Source organism: Neurospora hispaniola (genome assembly GCF_033458365.1).
Source record: "Neurospora hispaniola strain FGSC 10403 chromosome Unknown B0T23scaffold_1, whole genome shotgun sequence".
Taxonomy (NCBI): Eukaryota; Fungi; Ascomycota; class Sordariomycetes; order Sordariales; family Sordariaceae; genus Neurospora; species Neurospora hispaniola.
In genome coordinates, this window is record NW_026944406.1 from 814653 (window position 1) to 826792 (window position 12140).

The following is a 12140-nucleotide window of genomic DNA, read 5'->3' on the forward strand; positions in this document are numbered from 1 at the left end:
GCTGCCTTCTTGCCAGCAAGATCGACCTTCGATCCCATCCGCCCCTCAAGAATCTTTCAAGTCGCCTCTTTTCCTCTGCCTCTATCTTCCCCTCAAGACGGGCACTCATCTTCCTACCTAATCTTCCTTGTTAGATACAGCATTTCAGAGGCCTCTGGCCCCCCACGGTCACTCAGGCCACACAAAAATCATGGATTTCAAGCCTCCGTCGCGAAGAAAGAGTACCTCTAGGTAGGTCTCCTTGTTTTGATTTTGTAACCTCCGCCCCAATTCCACCAGCACCCTCGTTCTCAGTCGACACTGTTTCCTGAATCAGAATGCTCTCGCGACCTCGCATTGGCAAGACAGAGGAGTGTACAGCAATTCAATCTCCAAGCGAAAGAAAAGAGTCCCAACGATAATGCTTTTCTTGCTTTCCCTCCACTTTTTGTCCATGCCGCTCTTCTCGGTATCACGGAATTCCCAAACCTTTCTTTTGCTGTTATCATCACCCAGACGCTGATACCATTGCTCACATGAATGTGACCGCAGTCTCACAGTCGCCTTTGCGGGCGACCGACTTGTGCCGCAAGCACGCGTTCAAACTCGGGGAGTGCTACTCTCTCAGGAAGAGTGGTGTACCTCACGGAAACTTCCATGGTGAGTCTACCTTCAACCCATCTACCAGCCAAGGAGTTCACGAGCTAACGGAACATCATGGCAGTCCCTGAAGCATCGTCACCTGTCACCACCACCACCACTACCACTACGACTACCACCAACGACAACGGCAACAACAAAGCGCTGGGTTCAATTCCCAGGCACTACAGTCGTCTCCATCATCCACCATGGTTATACCGAGGGTCCTAACCACGATAAGGAGAACATCCAAGCTGGAGTCAGACCGATATAGCGTTGGTAGGCCATCCCTAGAAGGCCATATCCCAAGACCTGACTCCATTACCCGGCCCCTTTTTCTCTATTCGACGAGGAGCTACAAACAGCGCTCTCGTCTCTAGGGGTTGTGTGATGACTTGCATACAATGGAGGGTGTCTTGGGCTCCAAGCCCGGCTGTTTTGCGGTGGACTCGACGATATCATTGGTTGTGGAATGCCAGCAGTAGTGGTGTAACGGGATGGACATCAGCTTATTACTCTCTTTTGGCGATGTTAGTGGTGGTGTAATTGGGTCTCTTGTTGAAGTTCCTGTATCTTCATCTCTTGGAGGGCTGTTTCCTTTGTACCTGTACGCGTTGAGAGGCGCTGATGACCGGGAAGTAATGCGGGCTTGATACATGCAGAGGTAGAAAATGTACATTGGTGCACATGCCTTTTCCATCCAAGCGTGATGTACTCCCTGCCTGTACCCTCGTGCATTGAAGAGCTTTCCGCCAAGATGCATGTCGATGTCAATGAAAGGCGGGCATCCTCAAAGCACAAGTGAATCACGATGCCCAAATGCTTGTCCGCATTGAGAGACAAAGATTCCTCCTCGCCAAAGATCCAAGAGTGCACCAGGCAAGCACTTCCCGTTAACAAAAAGTTTGGCGTGAGCGGGATGGAAAGCATCACGACCCGCCAGGCGGAACCAGGACACTCGACCACCACCTTTGCAACCCATCAGCTTATTCGAAACTAAAAGCTTTCTCGCTTGCACTGGACTTTGAAGTTTCGTCTCCTAGAAAAACCTTTCTCGTCTGGAGCGTTCAAAGGGAATGAATGCCCGGCGCTGGCCACGAATTGCTGCCCGCTTGTTGACATCCATCCATCCAGATCGTCTACGCGGACTATCTCTACGCCAGCAGCTGAACACCTCATCGAGAAAACCTAGGTAGCCTTGTGCAATATTACCACAAACCTATCCTGGCCGCCGTTTGAGTGTGCCCCTGAGGAAGAAACAGAATGCATCATAGGTTTACATGCGCTAGATCCGAGAATGCGATCACGAAGGGTTCGGCTGTTGGTAGGTACCTAGGTATTCCGTCAACGCCGGCAAGGGGTTAGCACCGCCAGCAAGCAACAAAAGATCATGAGACCATTGAACCCACTGCTAGGTACGATTCGCTACATATACCTTACCCATGAAACGCTCCTGTGACTGCGCCCGATTGCTCTTTTGTCGGGCAAGCATACCTCTCTAGGTAGCAGCACACTGGGAGCATCCATGGCACTGTGCACGCGTGAGGAAGCTCGAATCTGTCGGTAATAGCAGCTAAAGCAGCAAGCGTCTACATTTCGAATCCCTGAGGAGCTCATTACCTAGAGGTACCTAGTCTGAGTAGGATCCAAAACTCCAGGTGGCTGTTCGACGGAGGGAGACGTATACATAAGCTTCTTCTTCTCTTTATCCCGCCGGATCGCTAGCGGTACCATACATAAACCACGCGGCCACACAAGGACCAGCAAATGGCTGGCAACATACCTAGTAGGGCTTTGAAAGATACAGATGGCAAGGAACTTGCCTTCCACAACTGTCTGTCATTCGTTATAAAAACAAGGTAGGTAAAGATAGATCTCAACTCGACCAGCGGTTGTATTCTTGTCCACACCTCTTTGAGTGTAGACACACTATTATAGATCGTAGTCCCCTCCCTCTCCCTCCACCCCCTGATAGCCCGCTGACGACCTCCAGATAGATAGAGGTAGATGTCCGTCACCAAGCATGTACATGTATTAGTATTAAGCCGCAGGCCATATATTTGCCTCAACCTTGCGCATTAGATGTATTACTCCCCGAACGTACTCGCCCTCGGCCCTATCGGCGGCCTAGTAGGTGTACCGTCCCGCGGTCCAGTACCTGTACTGACCACCTCTCCCCGAAGTCCCGACAATCCCGCCCAAGTCCCACCATCCAGACCCTGTCCCTGACCCTGTCCCTGACTCTGTACTCCTCCCATCATCGTCATCTGCCTACTCGTAGAGGTAGTAGTAGAGGCAGTCTCCGACATTCCCCTCTCCCTCCCCCTAGCACTAGCACTAGCACCGCCGCCGTATTGCTGCTGCTGCTGCTGCTGCTGCTGCTGTTGCTGGCTAGCAGGTCCCTGATATCCAGGGTACTTCAATCCCATGTGGCCTGCGATCTGGTTCGGTGATAGTGGTGGAGGGAAGGGAAAGGGGCGGGTTTGGTTGTTGATGGGGATGGCTGCTGGTTTTGGTCGTTGGATTTGGATTGGGGAGAGGGAGGAGGAGGCGCTGTCGACGGGTGTTGTTGTTTGGCCTTTTGGGGAGGCGGGGGAGATGAATGCCCCTGAGGAGGTCGATTGTTGTCGGGCGTGTTGTTGTTGTTGTTGTTGATGATGTCTTGAATGAGCCGACGACGAGTGTTGTGACCAGTGGCGATTGAACTCCTTCTCCCCCTCTTTTGGCGTCTCTGCCTGGACCTGGTCGTCAACGAGAGTTTCTGCATGTGAGCCAAGTCTCTGTAGCTCAATATCCTCCATGTCTTGGTCATGTAATCCGATCTCGCTGGATTGTGTACCCAGTCCGTTGTTACCACCCCCCTTATTCTTCGACAAAGCCCACGTGCCTGTACTCCTACTCCCTGCCCCAGTCCCAGTCCCCGTGTTATTGGTACCAGTAAATGTCCCTGTTCCGTAGGCTCGGTAGCCATGACCACCACTCCTTCCCCCGATTGCTCCCAGGGTGAGCCTCCTCTGCCGTCTACTAAACATGGGCTTCAACGCGCTGACACTGGCGCACGAAATGGCGATGGTCACCTCGATCACCGACCACAGGTTGACCTTGGTTCCCTCGTGAAATGGGTCCGTGGCTAGGGTGTAGGTGTAAATGGTGTGCAAGCGGACGATGGAGGCGATGGTGGCAAAGGTACCGACGCCGAAGATGAGGAAGAGAGCGACCTTTTCGCGTGGTGGGCGGTGAATTTCGCGGAGAGTTGAGATGGGGAGGAGGAGGATCCAGATGTCGGTGACGATGTTGAAGCTGGAGGTAACTGTGGGTGGTGTCAGTATGGTTAGAGGAAAAGGGGCAGAAGAATTCTCACAGTAAAAGAAAGCGGTTGTATTGATGCAGGTGCCTTTAACAGTGCCGGTAATGTCCCAAAACTTGTGAATAGGTTGACATTGTCCCAGAGTGGTGAAGATGCAAACAAGAACGAAAACAACGTGCAAGACGATGGTTCCTATGCAAAGATTACGAAAAGTGCGTGTCACGGCTGGAAAACGGTTAGTCAGGTGAACGACAGGTGCTGTACCGGGCTGACATACCAAATCGGAGGTAGGTAAAGAGAATGGACACCTTGATACAAAAGACGTTGACATAGTACATGACTTCAATGGCGAGAACGATTCTGAGGAAGTTGACCATGTTTTGTAGAGTGAGTGTCGACATGGGCAGCCCGATGCCATTCTGCGCAGCGAGGATGACATTGACGAGATAACCAAGAGTGAGGGTCTGCGAACATCAGTCAGTGTCCAATACGTTCCCTCACAGAAAGTGTCAACAACCCACCATAGCAGCAATGATAAAATAGTCATCTGGGCCAGGTGTTCGGATAAGGATGAACCTGCTGACGCACCGGAGGATGACGAACAGCACTGGAGCCAGTCAGGACCACTTCAGGAAATAGAAGCCAAGAGCGAAAGGGTCACTAACGGGCCACGACTATCATGACGGCCGAGACAATGATGAAGGCATTTTGTCGTCGTATATCCTCAATGGGTGGTTGATTCATGACTGTGAAGGTTGCTGTTGTAATGGGGGGAAAAGACGGCCAGCCCAAAGGAACGGAATCACGAAGCTGGACCCTGGGGAGGTCTGGCTTGTGGGGAGAGGCGAGTAAAGGTTACATGATGCGTTGATCTGACGATATGGACCCAAGGGCATGGAGATATAAGGCAGATATTCCACCGGTACACTAGGAAAAGTTTAAAAAAGGAATGTACATGCATGACTCGGCTCTTCGGGTTAATCGTGTGTAGCAAGAGATGGGGAGGCAAACCCGTAGCAGCTCGCTTGGCTAGCTAGTGAGGCCATTCAAACCGGCCAATTTCCGCCATCTGGGTGGGTTTAGTTGAGGGGAATACGGAAGATTGTCATATTTGAGCACTGGGGATTCCTGGTACTGTAGGGAGCGGGCATTCTCATTTGCTCCTTGGGACAAATGACGATCGCCTAGGAGCCACCACCACGTGGGGAAGACGACGAGATCGAGCTGGAGTTCAGCTTTCGATGACGCGCATGAGAGTTCCTGCACTCAGAAAAGATGCGCACTGATACTCCAGAAAAACGGGATGATGATCACCGCCCTTCCACATGGTTGCCTGGACAAAGAAAGTCCGGAGGCTCTTCAAGATGCGACCATGCAAAGAAAACACGTTGTATCCTTGTTAGCGGAGATCCAAGCCAGACCGTTGGGCAAAGCTTTTTCCCTTTTTGACGAGAGTGTTGAGTCAGGGGTAGATATGTGACAAGATGAGACGTGAGATGAGTTGATGCGGTTGAAACAAGAAGTTGAAGTTGCGGTCTGGGTTGAGAAATGTAAGTGTAGAGGGTAGACGGGGGTAAAAGTCCCGGGTATGCAAGAAATTCACTGCTTGTGCCTGCACAACATACAACGACAAGAGGAAAGGAGAGAGTGAGTGACGGCACAGAGATCCGACGGTAATAAACAAACGGACGATAGGCGAGATGTCGGTTAGATGAAGGATCGGAAGCCGGCCATGGACGGGAAAAGGTTGGGGGCTCGGAAAGTGTACCGCTGTCGCATTGAAGCTCACTGAAACTTTAACGTACAATACGCTACTGTGTCAGAGTAGAGTAGCGCCCAGGGGACAATGTTTAGTGTATGGTAAACCTGGATACCAAGACCTAAAAGTGGGGTTTTCGTTCCTTCAAATTGACCAATCATCGAGTCTTCTAAACGTCGGGTCCATTGATTTCACGTCGGACACTGCAGTTGACAATCGATAGCAGAGAAAATTCTGCCACCAGATTCCGCCTGGATTTTGGCGACCGCATTCCATCTCTCCAACCAACACCACTGCTACTCACTGCCTGATACTGGCATCTGATCGCTTCGGCCACTTCAATCCACTCAACAGTATCACGATCCCAGTCGTCCTTCGCACCACCGCCAATATGGATGTTCCCGCCGTCGCCGAACCCTCGGCGCAAAGCCAGCAGAACCCTGCCCCCACCACCACCACAGCGCCCGCTGCCGCTACCTCGACGACTACAAAGCCCGTCCACTCCCTCGTCATCGACGCCAACGTCATCATCAAGAACGACCCCAGCGTCTCTACCCTTATTGCCCAAGCCGAGGAGCTCTACACCATCCCCTCGGTTGTATCAGAAATTCGCGATGAGGCCACTCGACTCCGATTCCAAACCACCCTCATGCCCTTCCTCAAGTTCCGCACCCCCCGTCCGGAGTCCATCAAGTTCGTCACCGACTTTGCCCGCCGCACCGGTGATCTTATGGTTCTGTCCAAGCCCGATATCCACTTGATCGCTTTAACGTATGATCTCGAGTGCGAGAGGAACGGTGGTGATTGGCGGCTGAGGAAGGAGCCCGGTCAGAAGTCGGTCAATGGTGCGCCACCGGCCAAGGAGGGCGAAGAGAAGGAGGCCACAACCGAGGAGAAGAACGATGCTGCTCCCGTAACGGAGCAGAAGACCGAGGAGGTGAAGCAAGTGGAGGAGCAGCTTGAGAAGCTGGACATTGGAAGCCAAGAGCAGGAGACAACACCTGCTCCTGAGGAAGAGGAAAGAGAAGATGAGAACGATGGCGAAGCCTCTGACGACGACGGCGAATGGATCAGTAAGCCGCCTCTTTGTCTCCCCAAAATCTCTCCCAACCTACCAACAGTTGCTAACATGCTTGATGCAGCCCCCACAAACATCAAAAAGGTCCAAGCCCGCGAATCCGCCCACGTCGCCCCCGAGCCCCTCCAAAAGACGCTCCAGGCAGCCCTCATCACCTCCGACATGGCCATGCGCAACGTCTCCCTGCGCATCAACCTGAACCTTCTCGACTCCGCCTTTGCGCGCATCACCGTTCTCAAGACCTGGGTCCTCCGCTGCCACGGCTGCTGGAAAGTCTGCAAGGACACCACCAAGCAATTCTGTCCTTCTTGCGGCCAACCCACGCTCACCCGCGTTTCTTGCACCACGGACGCCGCCGGCAACTTTACTTTGCATCTCAAGAAGAACTTCCAGTTCAACAACCGCGGAAATGTTTACAGCATCCCTAAGCCGACGCACGGTACGGCGAGCGGGAAGAACCAGAATGTGAAAGGTGGTGGAAAGGGAGGTTGGGGTAAGGAACTGATTCTCGCCGAGGATCAAAAGGAGTATATCAGGAGGACGGAGGAGGAGAAGAGGACGCGGTATAGGGATCTGATGGATGATGATTACTTGCCGGGTATCTTGACGGGGCAGAGGCAGGGCGGGACGGGGAATAATAGGATCAAGGTCGGAGCGGGGAGGAATGTTAATGCCAAGAAGAGGAGGTGAACGGTTAGCCAGTGTGGCTAGCTAATGTGCTTGGTTGATGCTGAGGGCATCCTGGATCTGGGCTGAAAGGAAAAAAGGGATGATTTCTGCTTTTGTTGGTAGTCACTGTCAATGGCGTCATGGCGTTAGGTTTCATCAAAGATATTTTTGTTTTTCTGTCTGTTTAGAAGGACCCTTTTTGAAGACGTTTTGCGTACAGCCATCTACGGTGATACATCATAGTATAACAATGCAATTTCAACAGCTCCTTGCGCCTGTGCCTGTAAAAACCCCCCGAAATTGCGCCCATGCCTTGCGAATGATGACACTGACTACTTTTGGAGATTATGAATGCATCCAATCCTTTGTCCACTGTCCTTACCTCTAGGATAACCTGGCCCCAAACTTGAACCTGAACCTCGAACCTATAACCTATAACCTATAACCTATAACCTATAACCTATAACCTATAACCTGACCCCGAACCTGAATCAAACCTGCAACCTATAACCTGAACGGTCCTAAATTGGAAAACCAGAGTCTCGAAATCAAGATCAAAGATCCACCCTGAACATCAAGCCTCGAACTCATCTTGTCATCAACCATCACTTTTCAACCCCCAAATCATCCTTCCCATCTCCAATTCTGATTTCAATAATATAAGCCCTATCTAATTATTTCGACATCCAGTCCTCACATCCCTAGAGGTACTTCGAGTCAGTCTCAGCCTCAGTCTCAGCCTCAGAATCTACCTCTATTCTGATTCCTCTGAGCCCGAGGAAGATGTCAAGATCTCATGAGGACATGAACGGCCGGGGCTCGTTCAAAGTGCTACACGTAGAACTCCTGCCAAATATACCTGCCAAACATACCTAGCTAGGTACCTAACCTGATACATCCCTTTGCCATCACCATCATATTTACCCTATCCATCCATCCGTAAGCCCAGCCCTACCCACCCAGCCAAATCCCCACGTCCCCCAGCCGGCCGGCCGGCAAAAAGTGAAAGACTGAGAGCGAGAGCGAGTTGTTGACCACAGCTACCTGCCTGCCTACCTAAGGTACGTACGTACGTAGCGGTGCTTTATTCTCGTAAGTAAGTGTGTTTTTGGTTTATGTAGGTATGTCCTTGATCTGACGGACAGCGTTGAGAGATAGATGTCTGGCTTTGTCGTTTGTTAAGGTAGTTGTGATTTTAGTAGCCTATGGGGTAGGTTAGTAAATACCGACACTAGACTTGGGCTGGCTGGCTGCTTGTAACTTCCTGGGTTGATATATGTGGCATGGTACAGTATTTCCGGGTACAGTGGGTAGGTAGTAAGTGTTGGTCGGGACTGGAATGGAATGGATTGGAATCTTGTTGAGCCGGATGGCAATAGCCTCGCGCATTTGATATGAACGGTAGTGTGCTGAGTAAGGATTTACGGGATAGGGAGAGGAAGGAAGGCATGGAGAGAGAATGAGCGAGCGGTCACGCCAGTCATGCATGGTTCATTGGAGAAATAGGAGGAGAAGGTGAACACGGTGAGGAGCGGACGGACGGTCTGCTGTGACCACCAATGTATCATCAACGGACCGAAAAAAAAAAATCATCGAGAAAGTCATTGGTATTGTTTTTCCCACACTATATGCTCAGAAGCAAGCAAAAAGACGCCAACCAAATCCCAGTTAGCCAAATGACTAGACTGAAGGAGAGATCCCGTATCCGATAAACGCCACACAGAGGAGGAAGAAGACAAGCTCTGCCCAACTTGTCTTTTCCTTTTTTGGAAAACCTGAAAGAGAAAAGAAAAAAAAAACATGCAATATAGATCAAGCATCAGAAAGGTGTTTCTCCGGGATCCAGAGAATCCGAAACAAGCCAGTTCAGTCAGTCGGTTGCCATCCCGCCGCTGCTGCTGTCGGTTGCCATCATTGTCTTGTGTGTCATTATCTGAAACCAAAGTAAGCCCCCCGGTCGTCGTGGATTGCCAATTTCCACTTCCAAATTGTTGCAAGTAGGGAAGAAAACCGTCTGCCAACGATCGGTTCGATTGAAGATCCAACGGGATAATAAAATGCTAACGCTGCAGGAGAGCAGCGGCCAAAAACGAGGTCGTGGTCGTGGAAGCAAGAACAAACTGGTCGAGCACAGCAGATAGGCGGACAAGAAGAGAAGGTTGTTGGTCAACTACTTCATGTAGCTACCGCGAGCGTTGCCGTCCTTTTTGTTGAAAACGGCTTAGTTCTCCATGTTCTTGACCATCTTGTAGTACTGGTCCAGATAGTACTCGTCCGGGTGATTGGCCTCGAGCATGGCCTTGATCTTCTTGTCGAAATTGTTCTCCTGCTTGAGCATGTGTTGGTCCAACATATAGGAGAAGACGGCGGCCTTGACGTTGAACTTGTAGTTGTCGGTTTTTCTCCTGAAATTGTCTTTTTCGTCTTCCATCATCTTAACAAGGTTGTTGTGGGTGTCGACATCGTCCGGGGCGACGAGTCTCGCGCCGGACGCGAACAAAAGACGGGTGGCGGCATTGACATGGAACTTAGTCTTGATTTCGGTCAATGGATCCCGCTGGCCACGGTCACTCTACTCGGTGGTCTTGTTGAGAGCCTCTGTTCGCAGCGGAAAAAAAGGGAACGTCAGCCGCTGCTCAACTCCATTTCACTGGCAATTGAGTGGGTGGAAAAATACATACTCTGGGCGAGAAGGACCGCAAAACGGCGGCGGAGAGTGATGCGGTGACGAGACCACTTGTCGTCGGGAGAGAAGCGAGCGGGGTGGGCGCTCTTGGTGACCTGACCGTCGAGGACCTTCTTGAGGGTGTACTGGCGCGCGAGCGGCTTGCCGTCGGCGTTCTTGGCGGGGACGTACATCAAATGCATTTTGGCGGTTTGGTCTGAGCTGGCGGGTTGTAGTCTGGCGAGCTGGAAGATGTGTGTGGTAATGTGGGATGGAGAAGGTGAGGTGGTCGTGAGAGTTGTCAGATTCAATCTGCTGCCTTTCGATAATTTTCGACGTTGCCGCGCCGACGATGGAAAAGAAACTGCAACAAAAGATGGAGTGGTCTGTGCGCTGCTGTCGCTTAAGGCAGGCGGTGGAGGAGCAGCTGCCCCACACTGCAAGGCACGTCTAACTGGACAAGGGAATTAGTGGGGTTTTAAGATCGATTCCCTGTTCATCCAATTGTCATTGCTGTGAGATGGGAAGGCACGGAACTTCCAGATCTTGAAGTCTTGAATCTCAATTCTGCACCGCGGGCAACGGTCATTGGACAGATTCTTTTAATCATGGTTCAGTGCGCCGCGGGTACGGATTCACACTTCATTGACCACGGTAGTTCATCAACGTGCCGCGAACAAAGGCCTCCAGAACAATGTCTTTTTGATCCTCACGACAGTTCTTGTCTCCCTGTTCCTCAAATTCCCGTGGGCTATCAACATAATCAAGTTACGGCAATATGATGTGTCCCCATTGTTCAGACCTTGTCAGGGACATATCCATGATCAATGTCTCGTAAAGAGTTTACTCTCATTCTTCCGGCGGAATGACGCAAAATGCCGAACAATGCCCTTCACAGGTTCCCTTTCGCCGGGAGTGTTCTCTCCTGATTCGGACACAACAATCATTGCTTCATTTCAGTATCCTGAACAGTCTAGTTGTCAACCCCCACAGCGTGACTTTAACACAAGCATAAATACTCAATAACCCCGTCACCCCAATTCCAGAATTCGAAATGATCTCGCTCATCATCACGACAACAAAAAGTCTTTGAATCAACAAGGCATCAAATAAGCTTTTACGAGAAAAAGAGCACTCCAAAAACCAAGGTAACCACCCCATCCCACAACTAACAAACCACTACTCCCAACCGCCATCAGACATCCCAAGGTAAACCTTATCCATCCCAAGATAACCATACCACCAAAATGTGTCAAGGCCGCATAATCTCCCACTTCTGCCCCTCCGCCCTCGCCGGCGACCCCCGCTGCCCTGCTTACCGCCTCACCACCCTTAACGGCGGACGTATCCCCGCCTGGTCCTATTATTTCGACTCAGCCACCGCTCACTGCTGCGGTCGACACTCTCCCCGCGTCGACTGTGGCGACTGTCCTTACAACACGTATGGCCGACGTAGTGACGTTACCCGCTTAGGGCAGGAGGTGGTGTCGGTTTGTGTGATTCAGGGAGAGAGTATGTGCCCGGTTTGTACGAGACGGTTTGAGCGGGAGAGGAGGGAGGCTGGGGAGGAGACGGAGGGGTGGGCGGTGAGGGAGATGTGGAGGGGGAAGGAGAGGAGGGAGAGGGAACGGTTGGAGAGGATGGAGAGGGAGGAGAGGATGGAGGAGGGGAGACTGGTTGGGGAGATGGAGAGATTGAGGGTTGAGGATCGGTTTGGGAGTGTGGAGAATGTGGAGGTTTTGAGGAGGGAGTTTGAGGGGATGAGGTTTTGTTGATGGGTGAGGTAAGTGGTTGTAGGACTGACCTCGTTTGAGGAGGTAGGTAAGTACGAATGGCTGTTGGAAGATCATGGTCGTGGGCTGCGAGTGAGTTGGAACAACTGATGTGGCATACAAGGTTCAAGTATGTCGTACTCGTAAGTTGGGAACGTCACTTTTAGGCGCCCGTAATAATGAATCAAGTCTTCCCACTCCCGAATTCGTTTTACTTGAAAGTGACTGTTATGATGCTTCCCAAGCTGATGATTTGAAAAAGGAGACAATTT

General features: G+C 51.3%; 4 protein-coding genes across 4 annotated transcripts; 2 read left to right on the forward strand and 2 right to left on the reverse strand.

Moving 5' to 3' along the window:
• Positions 1 to 2660: 2660 nt before the first annotated feature.
• B0T23DRAFT_3987 (uncharacterized protein) lies at positions 2661 to 4952 on the reverse strand. Its single transcript, XM_062838379.1, has 5 exons — positions 4591 to 4952; positions 4447 to 4532; positions 4203 to 4389; positions 3980 to 4150; positions 2661 to 3928 (listed from the first exon to the last, which is right to left on the reverse strand). The coding sequence occupies exons 1-5, from the start codon at positions 4667 to 4669 to the stop codon at positions 2706 to 2708; spliced, it is 1746 nt and encodes a 581-aa protein (XP_062696548.1). The 5' UTR covers positions 4670 to 4952; the 3' UTR covers positions 2661 to 2705.
• A 950-nt stretch (positions 4953 to 5902) lies between these two features.
• B0T23DRAFT_368807 (Nin one binding Zn-ribbon like-domain-containing protein) lies at positions 5903 to 7713 on the forward strand. The gene is made up of 2 exons (XM_062836471.1): positions 5903 to 6757; positions 6827 to 7713. The coding sequence occupies exons 1-2, from the start codon at positions 6076 to 6078 to the stop codon at positions 7450 to 7452; spliced, it is 1308 nt and encodes a 435-aa protein (XP_062696549.1). The 5' UTR covers positions 5903 to 6075; the 3' UTR covers positions 7453 to 7713.
• A 1738-nt stretch (positions 7714 to 9451) lies between these two features.
• B0T23DRAFT_433873 (nucleolar RNA-binding protein) lies at positions 9452 to 10299 on the reverse strand (the record flags this gene model as incomplete). The annotated part of the gene is made up of 2 exons (XM_062840475.1): positions 9452 to 10001; positions 10109 to 10299. 2 exons carry the CDS (start codon positions 10297 to 10299, stop codon positions 9653 to 9655), a joined length of 540 nt encoding a protein of 179 aa, XP_062696550.1. The 3' UTR covers positions 9452 to 9652.
• An 812-nt stretch (positions 10300 to 11111) lies between these two features.
• B0T23DRAFT_4007 (uncharacterized protein) lies at positions 11112 to 11907 on the forward strand. Its single transcript, XM_062838519.1, has one exon. The coding sequence runs from the start codon at positions 11344 to 11346 to the stop codon at positions 11869 to 11871; it is 528 nt and encodes a 175-aa protein (XP_062696551.1). The 5' UTR covers positions 11112 to 11343; the 3' UTR covers positions 11872 to 11907.
• The last annotated feature ends 233 nt before the right edge of the window (positions 11908 to 12140 follow it).

Coding starts and splice junctions, on each gene's coding strand:
- B0T23DRAFT_3987 (XM_062838379.1), bottom strand. CDS start 4,669: ATGAATCAACCACCCATTGAGGATATACGACGACAAAATGCCTTCATC. Junction 4,390..4,446: donor ATTTTATCATTGCTGCTATG/GTGGGTTGTTGA, acceptor TGATGTTCGCAG/ACCCTCACTCTTGGTTATCT. Junction 3,929..3,979: donor TACAACCGCTTTCTTTTACT/GTGAGAATTCTT, acceptor CACCACCCACAG/TTACCTCCAGCTTCAACATC.
- B0T23DRAFT_4007 (XM_062838519.1), top strand. CDS start 11,344: ATGTGTCAAGGCCGCATAATCTCCCACTTCTGCCCCTCCGCCCTCGCC.
- B0T23DRAFT_368807 (XM_062836471.1), top strand. CDS start 6,076: ATGGATGTTCCCGCCGTCGCCGAACCCTCGGCGCAAAGCCAGCAGAAC. Junction 6,758..6,826: donor CGACGACGGCGAATGGATCA/GTAAGCCGCCTC, acceptor TGCTTGATGCAG/CCCCCACAAACATCAAAAAG.